Here is a 23375-nt window from a genome sequence, read left to right as displayed (position 1 = left end):
ACCCTTCCCGCAATTACTAATGAAAAACAAAAATACTGATAGGTGACATTAGCCTTGTGTGAGCTCCTGAAGCTGTGACACTGGGTTTTTTATATTATTCTCTGATAAATTAGTGTTTGTGAACAGTAAAATTGTTCTTAATTTTTTTCTGATTTTATAAACTTACATAATATAACCTTTCAGATGCAGTTAAACCCATTGTTTTACCCTGAAAAAACTTAGTGAATATAAAATTCAATTTAATTAATTTATTCCTTAGAAGAAAAGTCTCTAAAAGAGGTCTGAAGGTGCATCTGGCAGGTGATACAATTCTGAACTGAATGTCATGTTTTTATAGTTTGTCAGCCTCACACATACACAGATTTAATTAAGAAGGCAGGGATGATCTTGGAAATAGCACAGGTTTGCTGTACAGACCTTCACTTCTCTTGGTGTACCATTGTTCTCTTTGATTCAGTTTCTCTTTCATCTGACTCCACATTCTCTCTCCCTAAATCTGCTTCTCCCTCACACATTTTGTCGTTGCCTTGATGATATGCCATGCAAGGTCTATCATATCTGTCCCTTTCTATGAGCCATGTTAATTAAGCTACCATGTCAGATATGATTCTTTAATAATGCTTAATTAAGTGTATATTTCAAATGTATCATTTTATATATTAAAGACGAAAAGCTCACATTCTTAAAAATTGATATCTATCTTCTATTTTCTTTCTTTAATTGAATTTTATTCTATTAAAACAAAGTTTTTAAATGTTGCTTTCACTAGGATTTCTTTCTGCTTATACTATTGTTATTGTTTGTGTTCATATTTTTATGGATACCACTACACATAGAGGCCAGAGGTCACACTAAGCTCTCTTTCCCCTGGCACCATCCAGACATACACATTTGAGAAAGAACTTCTCTGTAGAGCAGTAATTAGAATACCCTGAATGGTCTATTTGGCAAGTTCTTTACAAACTTAGCCATAATCCAGCCCTGAAAATATTGCTGGTTTCTGCCATAGTCCAATCTTTATTTTATTTTTAATTTTTTTATTCATTTTACATAAAAACCACAGATGCCCCTCTTCCCTCCTCCCGCCCCCCAGTATCCTCCCCCATCCCATCCTACATTCCTTCCTCCCACAAGATAAGACCTCCCATGGGGAGTCAGCAGAGCCTGGTACATTCAGTAGAGGCAGGACTAAGCCCTTCCTCCTACATCAAGGCTGCGCAAAGTGTCCCCCATACGTAGTGGGCTCCAAAAAGCCAGTTCATGCACCAGGGATGGATCCTGAACATACTGCCAGGGGACCTCTTAAGTAGATCAAGCCATACAACTGTCTCGCTTATCCAGAGGGCCTAGTCCAGTCCCATGCAGGCTCCACAACCGTCAGTCTAAAGTTCATGAGTTCCCACTATCTTGGTTCAGTTGTCTCTGTAGATTTCCCCATCATGATCTTGATGCACCTTGCTCATAGAATCTCTCTCCTCTGTCTTCAGCTAGACTCCCAGAGTTCAGCCTGGTGCTTGGCTGTGGATCTCTGCATCTGTTTCCATCAGTTACCAGATGAAGGTTCTATGATGACAGTTAGGGTATTCACTGAGCAGATTATTAAGGTAAGCCAGTTCAGGCACCCTCTCCACTATTGCCAGTAGTCTAAGCCAGGGCCATCCTTGTTCATCCCTGGGAATTTCCCTAGCACCTGGTTTCTCCCGATTTCCATGATGTCACATTGCTTTCCCACTCTGTCTTGTTTTAGCTTGGTTATCCCATTCCCTTATGTTCTCATCTCCCAACCCCTACCCTCTGTTTCTCCTCCTCACACCCAGTTTACTCATGGAGATCTCATCTATTTCCCCTTCCCAGGGTGATCCATGCATCCTTCTTAGGGTCCTTCTTGTTAGCTAGCTTCTCTGGAGCCATGGGATGTAGTCTGGTTATCCTTTGCTTTACATCTAGTATCCATAGCCCAGTATTTAAAGGGCTTTCAGTCTGTGCTTCTATCTCAGAACCTGGCCATAAGACCCCTTTTCCTTTAGCTAAGTTTCTTTTCCAATAATTGTCTACTTCCTGTGGCTAGCTTTGCTCAGAGGCCTTCCTGTGCTGTTCCCCCTTTCCCCTCTGTTGATCATTTTACTCTTCATAGCTCTAACTTCCTTTTTTCTTCTACTGACTTCCACTCACTGAAGTTGCAGCCTCTCTGTGAGTCATGTTTCTCCTGAATATCTTGCTTTTCTTTCACCTTCAGATTCTGCACAGTGCTGTTGAGACGGCTATTTGCAATACATCTTTAGTCACTAAGTGCAGAGTGATGCTGATGTCTTGTCAGATATCTCTGCTCTGTCTTTGAAGAAGGAAGTGTCAACATCAAAATAATTGCAACATAAATACAATGTTAGCTTTTTGCTAGGTTTACAAGTCTGTATTTTAACTGTTCTGCGTTTTAAAAATGTGGTACAGATAGAGAGCACGGCTCAGTAAGAGAGCATTAGCTTAACAAAGCTAAGGCCCTGGTTTCTTCAACAATGAAAACAAAATAGAGCTTTTTTTGTGCATTTAACATATATAGATACAAGCAAAAAAGCATTGATTTTGAGTTTGTTTTTGGGGACTTGTTCTGACATAATTCCTTATTGTATGAGATATTTCGAAGAAACAAACATCACAGGAACATGTAGCTAGAGTTTTCCTGCCTGGCCCACAGTCAGGACAAATCTCTATCACCTGCCAGTCCCACAGCCGCTCAGACCCGACCAAGTAAACACAGAGACTTATATTGGTTACAAACTGTATGGCCGTGGCAGTCTTCTTGCTAACTGTTCTTACAGCTTAAATTAATCCATTTCTATAAATCTATACCTTGCCATGTAGCTCGTGGCTTACCGGCATCATCACATGCTGCTTCTCATCGTGGTGGCTGGCAGTGTCTCTCTGACTCAGCCTTCCACTTCCCAGCTTTATTCTCCTCCTTGTCCCGCCTATACTTCCTGCCTAGCCAATGGCCAATCAGTGTTTTATTTATTGACCAATCAGCAACACATTTGACGTACAGAACATCCCACAGCAGGAACAGGTTTTGGAACAAACACTAAATAGTCACAGAGAAAGACAGTACAAAGTTCCCTCCATCTGGTATTCCTGTTGAGGCCCTTTTAGGTTGACTAGAATTTCACTTCCCCAACTCTATCCTGGGACTTGAGGTCAAGACACCTCAAGTAGTTTATCTTGACTTCTGTTAAACTGCCTATGCATTCGAATATCCCCATCCAGGTAACTGGTTATCTTATTGTCTATTAAACTGCTTGTTTGCACAAAACCTCACCCTGAAGCTATAGAGCAAGATAATAGGATATAGAATTTTGCCTTTAAAATTCCCTTGCTCTGAACACTCGGGCCTACACCTGGGTCCATAATACCTGAGTGTAGTCCCAACCAGCTGGAATAAAGACTTTTGTTTGGGTATAAACTGTGTCTGAGTGGTCTTCTCTGGTGGGCTCCCCATAACAAAGGGATACAGTTAAGGTTGATATATTTTATGAAAAGATGAACGGAAACTTTCTTTGATAGGGCTCCCTTTATCTTTCTTCCATGTGCTCCTTCACCATCATTTTTTATAATAATATAGTGCACCAAATTATATATGAAGCCTAGTGAAGCATACAATGTCACACACACCAAAGAATTTCTGAGCACACAAGCAATAAAACATAAGAGGTTTATTCTTTTATCAAGCAATGACTACAGACAGCATCCACATGGTATAAGCTTCTAAAGAAGGATGTACATGTACAGGACAGACTTACACCAAATCATTAACACAAAGACATTGCATGATTCATGTTCACAGGGGAGGAAGTTAGAAAGAGTAAAACAGACTCATTCAGTAAAAACATAAGCTGAATTTTGTTGCTTATTAAATCTATCTCCCTTAATGTTCCCTTAAGCTAAGAAGAAATCTATTATCACACAGCCCAGGGTGCTATATACACACAAGAGAGTGCACACTATAAAATCCCAGGTTTCTACGCAGTTTTACACAATTTAAGCTTGAGGAAAATTTGTATTTAAAAAAAGATTTTATTGGATTACCTTCAGCAAATGGACATTATTTCATCAGCTCATTAGGAGTTTTAGCAACAATAAGAAGAAAAATAAGTAGAAAAGTTTCTCAAACCATTCCTATTTCCTTAAACGGGGATAGTTTTCTCCTTTTCTAATAACCCAACTTGCTGGTATTAATCTATTTCTACTGGTCTTCTATTTTCTCCTTTATTAAAGAGGAAAAAGGCAGTAAGTTTTACTTCTCTACAATATCTCAAGAGACTCAGTTGGGTCACAGCTAGAGCACACATTTAGAGAGAAGGTACTTTAGGTTATGAAGGAGTAGAAGTCATTTTGGAAAAAATGATGAAGGATGGGCTTCTTTGCTAGATATATCTGAATAGCAGAAGCAATGGAGAAGTTTACCTCCACTCTCCACTGTGACCTCCTCTCATCCTCTTTCTGTTAAAAAGCATCCATCTTATTTGGACCAACCAAGGGAATGCTGGAGGCAACTGTACTGCAGAGAGTGGTTTTCATTCTGTCTCACTGTCTGTCTGTCTATCAGCAGTCCGTTCTGTCTCACTGTCTGTCTGTCTACCAGCAGTCCGTTCTGTGCAGACACAGTAATGTTCCTTTCCTAGAACTGAGAAAGTTCCTGACTTATGCAACGCTAGGCTACATAAAAGGGTCAATCCTGATAATAAAGAACGCAATCTTCTGTAAGCAGTTGAATTCCCAGATAAACTTGCACTGATAACATAATGCACTCTAGTGAATGAAAGTAAAATGTATGCACAATACACTGCAAAAGGTTTTACCATACATATTTTTCTCCCTTCCTGTCCATTTTCTATAGCAAAATGCACATTGTACAGTGAATTCTGGATAGTTTCTCATCTGTCTATGGCCTAAGGCCAAATTATGCCTTCACATGACATTTCATTGAAGGTCAAACAAATGCCTGAAGGCAGGATTTGGTGCAAGATATAAACATCTCTTAATAACAGTAGATTCATAGCTATGAGGTTGTCCAATATGCAGAGTTTAGCCTTCCTTTTTCTCCTATGACATTTCCTTCAAGGCACAAAAGATTATAAACAGTGGACGGGACAGAGTATTTTGAATTAAGAATTTTAAGGTTTCCACAAGACCTTATATTTCAGATTTAAGCATAGCAAAAGGACAGAGAAAAATAAAATGCCTTAAAAAATGATATGATGCTTAGGTCATCTGAAATTCCCTGCAGTTTACTTTTTTAAAAGAATTTTAAATCTCATTTTATTGGTTTAAAATATAGTTACATGTTTGATTTTTGTGAGTGTTGTAATTGCTAATTAAGTATTGTGTGAAATATTTCTAATCTGCCAATATTATTGTAAAAAAAATCTAGCTTATTTAGACAAACAAAGGAGGTTCTGACTAGGATATAAACTTGGAAAAGTTAAGCTGTAATTTAAATAAGGACCAAGTGCAATGTATTGTAAAATTATTTCTCCATAATTAGGTAACAGGGCTCCTTAGGCATCTCCAACCCAAACAACAGTATTTCCTTTCTGAACTTCGGTGATTTCACAGTTTAACTTATTAAGGCGACCATCCAGAATGAAGAGAGAATCCTTGGAGGGTGTCATCAGATACTGTCCAAACAGGCCACTGCCTTGGATGTGCCTGTTCTTCTGACTCCAGGGCCAGTCTTCTGTCTTGAGAGGGTCTTTGAGGCTTTTGATCATCTTGACCTTCCCAGAGGAGAGCTCCACAAAGAGCACATCTGTTTGTTGGCTTGAGCTGCCATAGATGTTGTACTGGTGGGCTTCTGTGAAGGATGGCTGGAAGGCCAGGTCAGATATGTGCAGGTTGGTATGGATGTCAAATGTATCCAGGATTTCTCCTCTAATGGTGATAAACTGGACTCTCACAAGGCCTTTCACATCGTTAACGCTGACAAGATAGTGTCCATCTGGAGAGATGTAAGGGGTGCCAGTCACATCACTATTGAAGCCAATGACTGAGTCAGTCACACTGTCCACCACAAGCTGTGGTGGAAGGGCTCCAGTGATGTCAGGCTTACAGCTAATGAAGTAGTATCCTCCCAGATGAGTGTATGCCAAGGATAGAGGAATGCACTTTGAGTCTTTCAGGTTAATTGTTTTGATGTAGGACATGGTTTCAAGATCAATTTTATGTAGTGCTGTTTCATCTTTATGAAGAATAAATCCAAACCTGAAGAGATAAAACCAAAGTTAGAAAGGAAACTATAGAGTTGTTACCCAGTGATGAAGATCATGGACAGAAACAAGATCTATCCCAAGGTAGGTCCTGGATTATTGCGGGGAAAATATACTTTGTACCAGTAATTTTAGAATTAGTATTGGTGCGTCCTGTTCCAATGCTTTCTTAAAGTTATTTAATCTCTCTTTACATCCAAATAATTGTACATCCTGCTGAAAAGAGGAATATAATTTAAAGTAATAGGTCTAGTTAATGTAAACAACCAAGTTTACTTTTAACATGGAGAGATAATGAAATGTTGCCTTTATGTTTCTAAAGATGATACTATATAAAACTGGTTGACTAATACTAAGGATAACAAGTTTGAAAGGGAAGGAGGTCCAAGAGACAGGAAGAGAGAGAGAGAGAGAGAGAGAGAGAGAGAGAGAGAGAGAGAGAGAGAGAGAGAGAGAGGAGAGAAATGTGGGAGTCCATCTCCCATCTTTTGAAGGGTTCTTAGGTGGAGGAGAGAAGAATGAAGAAATGATAGCTAGAAAGAGAGACCTAGCCAATGAGAAGAAAGATAGAAACACAGGAAAGGTTTGGGAGGGCTGGGTCAATACCCAACCCCCTTGTTCCTTATTGATAAGGGCTTTTCAGAATACTTCAAGGGAAAAGGCAAAAGACCTCCACCTTGCAAGATCAAAGCACACCATACAGCCAAGTGTAGACTCTTCCAAATGACTGGTAAACACTTCTGTGACCAAATCATCCATTTTGTAGCCCTGCTGGGTAAAGCAAGATCAGATTCTTTGACCCAGAGTATTTTGGGCCTCCACAGAGAGAGCATCTATTAAACAAAATTATAGTCTAAGAGTTAGCATTCAGTTTTTGCTATGAGTAATATTGGTGGTAAAAAATCCTGATAGTTCTAAAGCCTCATGAATTAAAGGCCAGAGAAATATTGTTCTCTGTTCACATAAGAGGAAAATAGAAACTTGTATTGCATTAAGATGAAATAAAACAATATAGGACAGACAAAGAGGACAATGAGAAAAATGAGAAGACAGGACAATACAGAAGAAGAGAGGATGGAAAAACCACAATTAGAATGTTTTTTTAAAAGACATGGGGAATAATTATTTCATATTTACCTAAAATTTCATAAAATACACATTTATATGGATATATACATACATAGTTTTAAAATGAAATTATGTCATGTAGCTGGAGAATTTCTCTCCAGCGTCTGCCAAGTCCTGCCAGTCCTGGAGCCCACTTATAAAATAAACACACAGACTCTTACATTATTTAAACTGCTTGGCCATTAGCTCAGGCCTATCATTGTCTAGCTCTTACTCTTATATTTAGCCCATTTCTATTAATCTACCTAATCTATCTATTACTCTCTTCCTGTTTGGACCATGGACGCTAGAGGTAGACCAAGGAGAGCTCTCCAGAGAACACTGCTGGACTGCGCTGTGTCTTTCCCAGAACCTGCCACCTACCTATCCCTTCATCTGTAAGTTACACCATTAAACAAATCTCCCTTTTAACCACGTGGAGTGGCCTTAATAATTTCACCAATAATGTCACTTGGAATGATGATATTTTTCGCAAGAATCATAGACTATTTAACAAAACCTTAGTACCAGGTATCAAGTTTTTGGTCAGGAGAGTCCAAAAGGACACTAAAACAATATAGCTTATTGCTATAGCACTTGGTTGCTCTCAGACATTGAAAGAAATGTGTCACTAATGTCTAGCCTTCATAGAAATGGAAATTGATGGGCAGGATACCAAGAAAGGAAAGCAATGAATTGTCCTATTCATCTATGGTGTCTATGACACACAGCAATGACCAACACAGCAATGACCAACATAGCAATATATCCTTAGAAGTGCAATAGGGGCAACTCTATCCTATGGTAACCAGAAGAGGTCTAAGTGGGCTTAAGGGCTACTTCACAGGAGGAAAAACATCACACATTTATTTTATACCTAGCAAAAGACCTGTAGCTAGTGAGATCATAGATATTAGAGCATAACCCCTTTCCTAAACCAGTGTAATTCCTAACTGCATTAGAAAGATTTATACCCATAGATAAGTAGAGATCTCGCTTCTCATCAAATAACCTTCTTTGTGAAGATGAAGGGTATCATTACAGAAAGGGTCTAGTAAAATTGCAGAGAACAATTGACTTTAGGGTGTCCTCTCCCTACAACACAACTTTCACATCTAAGACTCAAAGAGCATCCCAGAGGAAGGGGAGAAGGAAGTTTGTTAGAGCCATAGGACCAGGAAGTCTGCTGTGAGTTTCTGGCCTCTAGTTATGATAGGAAAGCTACCCCCATGAAATCTTAACAGCATGACTGCAAACAAACAACAACCTGAAGACCACTCCATCACTAAATGACATCCCAGCACACATGGAAAAAATCTCACTGGGCCCCGCCACTAGAAAAAGATCTACAAGCAATTAACAAGTGTTGAGAAAGGAACAGTGAGTCTTCCCCAAGGATAAGCACCCTGACTGATTATGCAATACCAAGTGATCAGTCCTGTGTATGTATGTATATATATATATATATATATATATATATATATATATATATATATATATATGGAGAGAGAGAGAGAAAGAGAGAGACTTATTGAACTCAGTAGTTTGTATTTGTATTTGTGTTTATTTGTTATGTTTGTTTTTTATACACCCACACACATATGTAACAACAATGATTAATGAAAAGGCTGTGAATTTGGGAAGATTTATTGGGATGGGAAACAAATGTGGGAGGGATAGGAACCATGAGAGAGGGGGGAAATTAAGTAGTTATATAAATCAAAAATAATTGTAAAGATAATCAGCTATGCCACATGAAGTTTATTTTATGTATAGTAATAATCATGGGGATTTTATCTACATAAATAAAATTATTTCCACATACAATACAAAATTAATTCCAGCTGTATCTTCTTATCAGGGCATTCATATTAAGAAGTATAAAGGTTTACTATAATAAAAATTTTAGAAATCAGCAGTATGTATGATTATGTAAGAGAAGTAATGGTTTAGTACAGAAGTTTACTAAGTATTTCATAAAATTGTGACTGTTTCTACATTTCTTATATTTCATATAGTTTTAAGTTTTATATTAAAGACTTAAATGTACAGAAAATCCTTTCAAGAGCTTTCTAAATATTTATTGGAGAAGGTATTGCAGACATATTGAAGATCAAGTCTTCCTGATTTTAATAAGGCTAGAAATTTTAAGATAATAAAAATTTGAAACATTGTTAGTGATTAATGCTTAGTCTTCTTACTGATTCTGACTTAATAACTATTATCATCTCTGTGTACTTGAGGTAATATAATTGAAAACAGTATTTCTATTGTATTTCTGAATGATAGTCACTGTTTCTGATTTTTTTCTGGATTCATTATTCCCCTGTACCTTAAAACTGTATCTTTGGTCTTTGAATAAACAACTCATGCCATATCCATAGAAGATAAAATGTTAGTCCTGAACATTTGAAGGAACATTCACATTAACAGACTTCTCAGTATTCTTAATAATCTCTAATACGGAAGTATATTGTACCAATTCTTTTCTAAATAATATAAAACAAAAAATCCTTTAAAAGCTAGATGATTCATATATTTTCATAACTCAGAATCAAAATTATAAAATCTTAGGTTTTGCTATCCATGTTCAAATTTGTCTTAATAAACTACTCCAACCCACTGTCAAATAAAACATGTTGTCTTTCCATTAATGAATAATTATTATGAATACATTGGTATAGAAGTATAGCATTAATGAGATTATGAGTTCTAATGGCAGATATTCTTTTCAGATATAAATTGTACATGAGCTCAGAGGAAAAGCAATATTGGGCCCATTTAATGAAAGCAATATTCCAACCAAGTCTTGGCATTTAAGCTTTTCCAGTAATGTTGAGTACTCTAGCCCCTTTGGGCAATGGGTTGTACTTGCTAATGAGAAAGAATGAGCCAAGCTCTCTGTTCACCTGAACTCCTTCAACTGTGTTTGTGATGGATACACCCACATTTTCTGAGATATATCTTGGCTTCTTTTCTATAACTTAAAAAACTTCCATTTTAAAATGCAGGAGCCCCAAAAATGATGATAAAATGGTACTTATTTTAGCCCCATACTGTGCTTCAGGATTGAGTACTGAGCCCATAAGCAGATGCAGGAGAGTGCCTTCAGTTCCCACCATTACTTTATTGGCTAGAAGTGATGTTTCAAAATAAAAGTCTTTTCTCAAAACAGCTTGGTATTCAGAAGGCTCCACTGTTCATTAGGCTGTCATTAATACTTATGAAACTCATGCGTGCTTATTATCTTCATAAAATGCACAGTTCTGGTTTGTCTAGCATTTGTAAAAATATTAGCATAGAAGTTTTGAGCAAACAGCATTGGATTGCTCTCAAACTCATATTTTGACTGGAAATTATTTTTATTTAACCTGTATGGGCCTATGTAGGGTGGTTAGATTTGGTGTAGTGAGTTCTGTTTCTTCTTTATTTGTTTGCTTGTTTGTTTTGCAGAGTGTCTAGTCAATAGAGTTAATTTGGAAGTTGTAAAGAAAAGTCCTCACTTTAGTGATTTTCTTTATGTTCTGCTGTGTCCTGGAGTCCTGCTGGCTGCAGTGAAGTAGTGTCTTCTTTCTAGCCTGACTTAGTTTCCTGACACAGTTTTCACTGTAATAGACCTTGTGGAAACATGATCTTCTGTAGAGTCCTTACTTCCATAAGTTTCAATTTCTGCATCGGCAGGAAGAGGACACAGCATCAGCATACTTTGAGGAAGGGAGAAGTGTGTATATTGGCAAACACAAAACCAGCAGCCTTGCAAGCTTAAGGAGAGTGTTTTCCTGCAGGAATTGCATATACTACATTTGTTCTGTAACTTTATGCTTTGTGTATCTATTTCCTACTTACCAGTAAATAAAGGTTTGTTTTTGTTATTGTTATGTTTTTTTGTCATTTTTTCAATTTTAATATTCATCATATATGCATATTGTATGTTGCACTGTGTTGTACAAGAACCCTTAGATGCAACTGCACAACTATGCAAAGCACATTTCCCCACACTCACACCTCCAACCTTTCACTTTCTACCCTCTCATCATTAGTCCTATTCCTTTTGACAATTTCCCTTCAATCTCAATGTTGCAGATACATGCATGATTCATTTGTGACAAAATATCACAAGCCATGACGTGCAAAGCAAAAACACACTTGGAATCTACTTTCCGTTACAGCTACCATCTCCACTGTGCCACCCAATCTTCTGGATCAGATGCCATTGTTCCCCAAGAGCACATGATGGGAAGCTTGGGTCTCAGTTTGAAGTGTACACAGGGTGGAAGACTTAAGGAGTAGAGACTGTGTCCTCAGAAGGAATTGTGGAATTCTCAGCCTCTTGGCATCCTGTTCTGATATTCAATCTTGAAACCTTCCTCCTACCTTGATTGTATTGAAATGTTTGGTACCCCAAAGACAGACTGTTAAGACTGCTCCATGCTGAGCTTTCAGCTTCCAAAACCATGAGTTAAATAAACTTACTTTATTTATAAAATGGGCTACCTTAGGTATTTTGTTATACCAATAAAAAAAGGACTAATAATACAGATATGTTGTTCCATACTTGAGAGATCAGGGTGACAATGGGAACCCTGTGTGCATTTTTATTTTACTCTCATTTATATCTATAGGATGAATACTCAGTTTATACCTCACCTGGCCTCTAAATTTATCACACTATGAAGGAGTAAATCATTCATTCCACTTTTTCTTTATATTCAATACAGTGTCTCATTAAGTTGTTCAGTGGGATCTCTGACTTCTTCATACAAATAATCATTCTGACAGCCTCTGAACTAGCTAGGATGATGATACGTGCCTCTGCCGGGCCAGACTGTCACTGAACCATCTTCAGAGATTCTGCCTCAACACTTATTGAAGAGATGGCCTACTGGCCATGGTGAACTAGGTGATGCACAAATATTAGCATCAGAAGTAGATGCTTGTGTTACTTATGAGGTTTTTTTTTTCTTTTATTGCTAATAACAGATATTGTTCTAGTTGGTGTTAGGATCAAGGTATCTAAGAAAAGAGAGGAGCAGTCAGTGTCATCTCATGGTAATCTAGGATCATTGCAAGGAAACTACAGTGTGCTGGCTACAGTGGGAACAGCAGTTGTGCAGAGAGAAGAATGGCTGAGTCCTTGTGAAGCCTGCCAGAGTAACAACTGAAGATTCCACAGGGCCAAGAGCACATACTGAAGTGCCACACCAATGCTTCCCTCCTTGCCCTTTTCTCATACCACCTCCAAATGCATCAGTTCACTGAAAGTGTCTCAAAACTGTCTCCAGTCACTGCCATCCCATAGCAGCTTCCAAGTAGTCCAGATTTGTTTAAGCCCTGAGATACATTCCCTGATATACTGAGAAAGAAGTTATGTGATATCTATTAGTATTCATTAAAAGTTCCCATCGTGTGTGCTAAGAGCATTGTTCTCACATGGTGGCAGATGCACCCCAATGTGGGAATGAAATAACCACCTGTAAGATTTGAAGATTAACAATGATTTCCTTGATCTTCATGAAGAACTTCTATTCACAGAGTTCTTAGAACTTCCCAACAAAACTATTGTCCATATTGCTTATTTTTAATGTTTAACCATATAGGTTTAAAATCGTTATCAGAAGCTAAGGATTCACAAAAAGTCACTCCTTCCTTCTGACTTGAGCTTCCCTGAACTTCTACAGACCTTAGCACCAATATGTCCACACAAACTGTTGGGCAGAAATATAAATCAGCAAGTGGAGCCTGAATGTATTTATGCAATGACAGGCACCATGTCCTCTCCTGAAAATCATGTGCCTTTAATTAACACCCCCAGAAAGAGAATTGCCAAACGCTTGTCAAAGATTTCAGTTATTGAATACATAGTCCTTTAAATAAAATTCCATAGCAAAAGAATTTCAATAGGAAATATTTTTATGGACATGTCTGTGGTTAATCCTTTATCCAAAACATATGATTATGTGGTACACATCTCCTAAATGAGGATATATAGAAATATTTGCATCAAGCTTTCTTAATCAGACTATGAATATTTTTTAGACTGGAAGGGAAGAAATGCTAAATACATAAAGGAGAGAGATGGCCAAGTCTTATTCCATATAATAAGCAGACAAAAGTAAACCACATTTCACCCTGTGGGGCACCACACTTTGCCACTGCAAAGATGTCTTCTCGTTTTCACCACTGACAGTTTCTGTAGACAAAAGCGATGTATGTGACGCAAGCCACCATTCACTAGTTAGGAATTACTTTCTCTTAATGCTTTCTATTATCTTAGACTGGCCCATGTAAGAAAAACATAAATTCTATTCCTGTCTAAACACTAGATTTAGACTGTATCTAAATTTCACAGAAATGAGTAAAAGCTGTATTAGATATGACCATGTTCACATTTTGGGGAGTGATACCAAGAACTAGAATTGCCACATTTACTAATGTTTTATACTAAAACAAGAACAAATTCAAAGCAATATGATACTTTAGTGAAATGATGACACTCAGAAGTTTTCTGGTTTTGAAATATAGGCTAAAAAGCTAAAAAAAAATATTAAACTGAACAATGTCGTCCCACCCATCATATATTAGTGTGTATATTACTGAAATTTCATAGGATAGATTGCACTTTTCCTCTTTAATTTTTATTTTGATATTCTTTTCTTTAAAAAGAAGTAGAACATCTTTCTAAACACTAAATCTCCTATTCTTTGTTCTCTGGTGCTGTTATACTGATATGTTGGCAATCTGGTTCATCCAAAGGACATTAAAAGATAAATGCGTAATTTAATTATACTACATTTAGAGTATACGTTTCTTGAATTTTAGTACGTAACTTGAACCTATGTGAAAATCAGCATTAAGAATTCTATGCATGTCATATATACTATAGACTGTTTTTCAAGGATTAAAAACCTTTACCTTTTTCTAATTTGTTAAGAGCTTGGAACATAAAATTGACAAACCTTAAGATGATGTTTTAGAAGACTGGGTGAGATTGTGATTGTAAATCACATTAGCAATCTTAGTACATTGTCTTCAATGGGACATGTTTTGTGTACAAGTTGATTAATGAACACAAGAGGACATGGCAGACATGTACTAAGAGAACAGAAAGAGATCATTCATGGATACATGAATGATAACAGAAAACAAGAAGGCAAGAGCAAATTGAAGTTTATTCCTTATACTAGAAATTTTATCACAGAAAAAAAAACCCCAAAAGGAATCACATCATTAACTACTCACCTAAAAAAAATGTATGGAACATGTAATTTTTCATACAAATATATAATGTAGTCTCGATGGACTTTTCTTGTCTGGGCTGACGACTCTTCCTCCAAGAGCCAAAGACCAACTAACAAAAACTCCAATACAAGACATGAGAAGCCTTCTTTAGGGCTTTTGGTTAAAGATGTCTAAGAGACTCCCCAAACATGCATCTTATTGTTATTCACCTTGGTTACTCTCCTGAGGTAAATGGTAAGCTCTTATTGCACTTCAGAAACAGGACCCAGTGGCCCTTGAACTGGAACTGATCTGCATTTCTGCTCTCTGAGGACTTGCTTCATGGTACCAGAAGACACCATGCAAGCCTCCAAAAGATGGAGGCAAACTATTGTCCTACCTAGCTATGGCACTTATGACCAGCTTCATTAGATAATCTTACAGGGGCAGTAGTGTCACACATACCTTGGTAGTAACCAACTGCTCTCTATTTGGATTTAAGACCCCCTCAACAAAGGTAATACTATACCTGGTATAAGAAAGGTAGCTAAATACTCAGTGTTAGTGAAATCATGGTTATTGGAGGAGAATCTATACCCACTAATTTACTAAACCAGAATAATCCCTAATAACTATCTGTCTTTATGTCTACAGATAGATATACTCTTTATCCCTCATTTTCAATACGAAGAGAAACACAACCAATCAAAATGTGGAGTCATGGTGGTCCAATCCCTATGACTATATCTATAAAACATTCATCACACCTAAGACTCAGCAAACATTGTGGAAGAGAAGGCAGACCTATCTTAAGGGCCAGATGATCAGGGACTTTGCTGTGAGTTTATGTTTCCTTGTAACATCAGAAACTATACCCATAAATATGTCTCACCAACATGACCACTAAAACATGAGCTGACCAAGGAGAACACAAACAGACATGCCAAATTGCATGAGGAGAAGTCCATGAGGCCTCACTCATACACAAAGTATTACACACAATTGAGTAAATCTGGGAGTAGAAGAGGAGGTCCTCCTCACCTAAGAGAACAATGGCTGTCTGTCTAATGACAAATGGTCAGCCTTGAACGTAGACATGCAAGGAACATTGTATGGAAATAACAGGCTAGTTTGGGGAAATTATATATATATATATATATATATATATATATATATATATATATATATTACATATATACTACATTGTCTTCAATGGGACATGTTTTGTGTATGAGTTGATAAATGAACATTTATATATTTTCAATAAAAATGATGGAAAAGGAAGTCATAAATTTGAACAAGAGTGAAAATGTGTATATGTAAGCCTTTGGAGGAAAGAAATGGAAGGGGAAAATGTAATTAAAATACAGGATCAACATTAAAAAAAGTAAAGCAAAGGATTTTAAATGCTTGCACTATAAAGAAATTTGAATGTATATGACAAAAAGTTTACCTATACAGTTCCATTGATTTATTCTGTAGGTAAGATTTATAAACAATATTGATTAAGATTAGAGTTACATATCAATTTAAGCAGAAAGGTAAAATTTTAAATCCAAATATCAATGACAGAACAAGAAAGAATTGAGAAAATCCTATATGTGTAGTCCAACCCTCCAAAGGAAGTCATCTCTGTGAGATTCAGAGATACTTTAAAAGTACAGGGTTACTACAGAAATGAGAGAGAGAGGGATTGAGAGGGCACTACTACATTTGTAAATATGTCAGCTTGTCAGTTGCAAAGTTGCTGACATTTAATAGCCTACATCTATTTACACATCTTTGTTTACTTGCAAAGAAACTCAGAAGGTTTAGTCATCCTGAATGAATAAAAGTAAAATCACAAGAATGATAAACACTAGAAACGTCTACAGTAATCCAGAAAGATTTTATGTGTTTATTCAATGAAGCATATGGAATTCCTGTAAAAATAATCTTATCATATCGTCTATTTCATATCTGTATGTAGAAATGGGCAATACTTGGAGGCACTCTACACTTGGAAACTCTCTGGCTATATTGACCTATGAATCCTAGAAGGGCTCTTCAAACTAATTCATACACTCTATTTTTTTTTTTTTTTTTTTTTTTTTTTTTTTTTTTTTTTTAGCCACTTCGGGACCATTTTTTTTTTTTTTTAAATTTATTTTAATTTATTTTGCAATACAATTCAGTTCTACATATCGGTCACGGATTCCCTTGTTCTCCCCCCCTCCCGTCCCCCTCACCTTCCCCCCAACGCCCCCCCCCCATTCCCATCTCCTCCAGGGCAAAGCCTTCCCCACAGACTGAGGTCAACCTGGTAGACTCAGTCCAGGTAGGTCTAGTCCCCTCCTCCCAGGCCGAGCCAAACAATCCTGCATAGGCCCCAGGTTTCAAACAGCCAACTCATGCAATGAGCACAAGATCTGGTCCCACTGCCTGGATGCCTCCCAAACAGATCAAGCCAATCAACTGTCTCACCCATTCGGGGGGCCTGATCCAGTGTGGACCCCTCAGCCATTGGTTCATAGTTCATGTGTTTCCATTCATTTGGCTATTTGTCCCTGTGCTTTATCCAACCTTGGTCTCAACAATTCTCGCTCATATAAACCCTCCTCATTCTCGTTAATTGGACTCCCAGAGATCCACCCAGGGCCTAGTCATGGATCTCTGCATCCAGATGCCCCAGACCCCATCCCTGGGCACCAGCCACTCCAGGGAAGACCTGCCCAACTTGGCCCCAGGTTCTGGCCACCCGGCAGGTTCCCTGCTAGCCCCACCGGGAAGGATCCCCTTCTCCAAGACCCCTGGCAGGCCCTGCAGTCTCCACGCCCTGCCCCCACGCCCATCCGCCTGAGCCCCAAGCCTCTTCCTGAGACTTAGGGGCCGGCCCCCAGCTCCCATCTTGCTCCGGACTTCCCTTTTGGAAAACTGGTGAGTGCCCTTCCTTGCCCCAGACCCCATCCCTGGGCACCAGCCACTCCAGGGAAGACCTGCCCAACTTGGCCCCAGGTTCTGGCCACCGGGCAGGTTCCCTGCTAGCCCCACCGGGAAGGATCCCCTTCTCCAAGACCCCTGGCAGACCCTGCAGTCTCCACGCCCTGCCCCCACGCCCATCCGCCTGAGCCCCAAGCCTCTTCCTGAGACTTAGAGGCCGGCCCCCAGCTCCCATCTTGCTCCGGACTTCCCTTTTGGAAAACTGGTGAGTACCCTTCCTTGGCCCAGACCCCATCCCTGGGCACCAGCCACTCCAGGGAAGACCTGCCCAACTTGGCCCCAGGTTCTGGCCACCCGGCAGGTTCCCTGCTAGCCCCACCGGGAAGGATCCCCTTCTCCAAGACCCCTGGCAGGCCCTGCAGTCTCCACGCCCTGCCCCCACGCCCATCCGCCTGAGCCCCAAGCCTCTTCCTGAGACTTAGAGGCCGGCCCCCAGCTCCCATCTTGCTCCGCATACACTCTATTTTTAACCCCCAACTCACATTTTTAGACCACTTGTAAGGACTGTCTTTCTTCTCTGACTCCACTGCCTAGGAACTCCACCAAACCTCATAGCAAGCCCAGTTTTTCTTTTTCCTCTGGCACCTTTCAGATCTGCCCCCTTGTATCCCATATCCATACCTTTGGGGCAGTCCCCTGTGAGGACACTGGGCAGGAATTCAGAAGCAATCCCTACCAAGCAACCCAGAGCCACCACACATTCTTAAGATGCAGATGGAGAAACAAACCAAGGAAAAGAACACACACCGAACAAAGAACAGATATCTATAAATATCAAGTCAAACAAAGTAGGTGTCATGAGCAATTAGAGCAAGAGTGAAATAAGACAGGTTTAAAAGACACATGTTTTCATGACATATATTTGTGTTCAGGTTTTTAACCATGTGAACTTTCTAACCATTTGGCAGATTTTACTTTTTAGGAAAAAAAATATTGAAGAAATTTGTTTACCATCACAATCATCCCAAACCTAGATACATAGAGGACAGTAGAAACATGTTATCATTAACATCCAAGACAGCATACCTCAATGAAAACCCACTACATTAGGCCTTAGAAATGCAGTATAGCTGAAGTCCAAGAAAAGGACTTTAAATTAGCAATAGTGGTAAAAAATACAGAACCTGGTTTGATTGGAATTGGCATTTAGGTACAATGTGAACTAGTCTAGTGCTTTCTATACACCATGTCTGGTACCTATGTCAGCCTGATGAAGGAAATGGAAAAGAAGTAAATAGCCTAAATCCTCAAGGAAAACTTTAGTCATCCAGCAGTGGATGCTTATAATTATAATCTCAACTTCCTAAAAGGGTATTGGGAGCTTCTGTAAAGACAAGCAAAGTGGCAGATGAAACTATATTCCTGTTTTGACTACTAAATCACATTTCTATTATGCCAGGACTCTTCTGGAGATTCTGTATTAGCCTGCATCCCAGAAGGAAAGTGCAATTTACAATTAGAATAAAAAAGAGCAAAATAAAACAATGGCTTGTAGGGAATGGAAATCTGGCCACAGGGATGGGATAGTGGTGTAACATGGGACTGTATTCATAAAGCTGTTACATGCCAGAGCCTGAGAAGACAGAGTTACATGCAGATTTGTGTTTTGTGAAGAGCTGTGAATTTGAGTTGAAGAAACATTTGCTAATACACAAATCCACAGATAATATGCAAAGAGTAGAAGCAACACAGTGGGATCTCATTATTTAGTATACATTTCTGTCAGGCTTTTCTTTGGTCACAGCAGCGGGAAGTCATCTTTCAGGGACATCGGAACAAAGTCACATAAAGAAATTAAAATAAAAAAATGTAAAATAATGAAAGGGAAATTTTAAAAATGAAGAATCATTCTATGCTTTGAAATAGGTATAATTAAATATAAAGTCAAAAGAATATTCATGTTTTTCAAAACATATATTTATGCACAATGTTGAACCATGTGCTTTATTGACCAATTGGTAAATTTTGTTTTAGGAGAAAAAATAGAATAAATCTGTTTAATGACATTTTACCTTATAAAATATTAATTTACTAATTTTATATAATAAGTATATAAATATATGCATACAAAATGCATGCACTACATATCTAGATATGCACATACATTATATTCCACTGATAAAATCTGAAGTATACACATATGCAATACTCCACTCATAAAATCTGAAGTACATCAAGGTATTTTATCTAAATGAAAAATGTTACTGGAATAAATTGTTCATAAGTACATTTACTACATATGTATCAAATTAAAAGCATACTGTGGTATTTAACATTATAGACAAGATATAGGCTACATGTATACTATCTTGAACAATCAGCCTAACATGATGTGAAAATGTGTGTATACCTCACTTTTACACAAAATGAAATCTATAGGAGTGAAATAATAATAATAATGATAACAATAAAAGAAACAATGGTCGAGAGACAGCCCGAATTGACCTACTGTGGTGATAGGATGGCCAAATACCCTAATTGTCGTGCTAGAAACCCCATCCAATGACTGAGGGAACTGGATGCAGAGATCCACGGCCAGGCCCCAGGTGGAGGTCCAGGAGTCCAATTGGTGAAAAAGAGAAGGGTTTATATGAGCGAGAATTGTTGAGACCAAGGTTGGATAAAGCACAGGGACAAATAGCCAAATGAATGGAAACACATGAACTATGAACCAATGGCTGAGGGGTCCCCAACTGGATCAGGCCCTCTGAATGGGTGAGACAGTTGATTGGCTTGATCTGTTTGGGAGGCATCCAGGCAGTGGGACCGGGTCCTGTGCTCAGTGCATGAGTTGGCTGTTTGAAACCAGGGGCTTATGCAGGGATGCTTGGCTCAGCCTGGGAGGAGGGGACTGGACCTGCCTGTACTGAGTCTACCAGGTTGATCTCAATCCTCCAGGGAGTCTTTGCCCTGGAGGAGATGGGAATGGGGGGTGGGCTGGGGGGAAGGGGAGGAGGGCAGGAGGGGGGAGAACAAGGGAATTCGTGGCTATGTATAATTAAATTATATTGTTAAATTAAATTAAAAAAACAGACAAATAATGAGAATGATGATATGTGATATGTCCTTGGATCAAACACAAAATTGTATAAATGCAATTGATAAGGCTTAATGAATTCGGCCATATTATTAAATCATATTCAGAGAACCCTGAAAGAATGAAAGAAATTTTGACAGGAACAGATCAATATTCATCTATATCATTAATTAGTAAGAATTGAAAGGTACAGTGATTAAGTAAACAAGTGGATATTCCCTTCCACTGAAAGACACTCATGGCCTCTAACATAAATATTCAAATTCTGTAAAGAACTAGGTAAACTTAAGTCAATGCCAAAGAATTTCATGAATTTGTTGGCATTAGCAGTAGAAGATGCTAAGATTGAGAACCAATGTTGATTTGGAGGAACTGAGGCTCTCAGAAACACTTTTAGAAATGGAATCATTTTAGACTTGCATTTTATTCTGAATAATAAGTTAGCATATTCTTCTAAAATGAAATGGGTATCTGCTTGAAAAAGGCAATAATTATTCTTACTTCTTTTCCTCAATAAATGCTCACATTTATGAATAATCACTACAATAATGGCTTCAGTAAGGATTTTTCAAATCTAAATATCAAACAATAGAGGAAGGAATGAACTACATACCAATGAAACTCCATACTGAAGTTATAAAAATAATAATGTGTAGAACTGACAGAGGTATTTACATTTTATTTTAATACTTATTTATTTTTCTTTTTATATATGTGTGCCTTAGTATATGTATGTATACTACATTTGTGCAGAGGCCCGCAGAGATCAGAAGAAGGCATCAGATTCCCTTGATTTGGAGTTACAGGTAACTGTGTGGTGCAATGTGGGTGCCATCAACTGAACCTGGCTCCTCTTCTAGAGCAGTAAGTGCCCTTAAATACAGAGCCATCTCTCTAGACTCAGATGTTGATTTTTAAATAAATACATCCTACATTGAAAGGAACATTTTGTAATTTATAATACTTAGGCAAACTTTCTTCAATAATTGATCTCAAAGATCATTCAAAAATTACTATTGCTCTGAAGATAAAAGTTTTACATGTCCTTCAGAGACGTAAGAGGAGAATTTTTATTATTACTATATACATTTTTTAGTGGTTTGGTTACTGTAAATAAGAAGCCAAATATATAAAGACAATGTTTCATGGTTGATGTGTTGCACTGTTAAAGTGATTAGCTAGCACTCTTGTGGATCTAGATTTCATCCACACCCAAATGTTGGGGGTGAGTAGGGGTGTGTGTGTGTGTGTGTGTGTGTGTGTGTGTGTGTGTGTGTGTGTACACGAGCGCACGTGTGTGCCCGTGTGCATGTTCATAATCAACGTTGTTATTTGTCAGTTGAATACATTTCAATAAGCGAGAAAGTAATTTCATTTAACAAATTAGGAATATGTGCTAAAAGATGCTAAAAAGTGGAATTTTCTCACACTGCTAATGACACATTTACTTGCATGTAGACAATAACTAGTAATTAGCATTGAGGATCTTTGTCATGTTTATGTACCTTGCGATAATAACTTATTTCCTCATTCATTTACCCTGAAGAGATAATGATAAATGTGTATGAAAGTTTTGGTGAAAATGCATTCATAACACCATTATGTATAACTGAAAAAAGGTGTAAGCAGTTTAAAAACACAAATGTAAGTGAATATATACAAAATGCTGATATAGTCATGTGATGATAACATACCAGATAAATTGCTGATAATAAAACGTTAATTTTACATTAACAATTGTTTAAAAATTGTATAAAGAGAATAATATTGTGTTAATGCTATAATTAAACCTTTAGAAATAAAATAAGCAAACCCACACATGAACTGAAGAGAAAATTCAGTTCAACTAAGGTCATGTTCAGAGAGTGGATCAGGCTTGCTTTGTTTCGTTTGTTTCAGTTTTATAGGCTTTGTTCATGAGCATAGTCTATGTCTTTGATAAGAAGCTTATATAGAAAGTCACTGATAAATGAATGATCAATATACATACAAACATTAGTATCTCTTAGTTCTAAATAAAACTTCAGTAGCTCTTACAATTGGTTACCATCAATTTGTACTTCAATATGCATTAAAATTCATGTAGATATATGTAATGACTTCTCAAGATGCTTTAATAAAATGATTCATATGTGCAAAGCCTCATATTTAGACGTAATTATGTTGAATTAATTTTAGGTGTCATGATATGCTTACATATTAAATGAATGGAAAAGATTTTAAATACAAATATTATTTGTACCATCAATGAATAGGGAGATAATGAAGAGCTAATAGTGTAGTTAAGAAGGGAACAACAGCTAATACCAGACTGAGGGTCAGTACAAAGTGCTTCCATCTGTGATAGTATTAAAGAATTGTCATAGCAGAATTAAACTACAGCATCACCAAAAAAAAATGAGCGCATTTGTGGGTCTTATAGGGACAGGGTACATTAACAAAGAACTCTGGTGAAAATGAAAACAAATGCTTTCCTCCTAATGAAATCTTCGCATAAAATAAGCCAGGGACCACGTTTTATATTTACCTAAGCATTCATTTTTTCAAAATTACATATATATATATAAATTTTAAAAATTAAAAATAATTACATCATTCCCCCTTCCCCCTCCTTCCTCCTGTGTTCTCAGTGTATTTTTTTTAAATTTGCTAGCTCCTTTTCTTTAATTGTTGTTTTCACCTAGATATATAAATAAAGAAATGTATAAATACAATCTGCTGAATACATTTAGTGTTGTAGAATGTACATGATTTCAGGGCTGATTATTTGGAATTAA

At 37.6% G+C, this 23375-nt stretch overlaps 1 protein-coding gene across 3 annotated transcripts in view; it reads right to left on the bottom strand.

Annotated features, from left to right (window-relative positions):
* Window positions 1-23375, bottom strand: part of Fstl5 (follistatin like 5) — a 596643-nt gene that overhangs the window by 42575 nt on the left and 530693 nt on the right. For 2 of the 3 annotated variants that reach the window (XM_052730070.1, XM_052730069.1), the window contains exon 16: window positions 3690-6252. The exons of the other annotated variant lie outside the window; for it this stretch is intronic. In XM_052730070.1, the coding sequence (XP_052586030.1) occupies window positions 5550-6252 (703 nt within the window). In that variant the 3' untranslated portion in view covers window positions 3690-5549. Of the gene's footprint in view, window positions 1-3689; window positions 6253-23375 lie in introns of those variants that run through there. 3 annotated transcript variants of the gene reach the window in all.

This window comes from Peromyscus californicus, unplaced genomic scaffold (assembly GCF_007827085.1).
Source record: "Peromyscus californicus insignis strain IS unplaced genomic scaffold, ASM782708v3 Scaffold_9__1_contigs__length_137607984, whole genome shotgun sequence".
NCBI lineage: Eukaryota > Metazoa > Chordata > Mammalia > Rodentia > Cricetidae > Peromyscus > Peromyscus californicus.
This window is presented reverse-complemented; position numbering and strand designations above follow the sequence as displayed.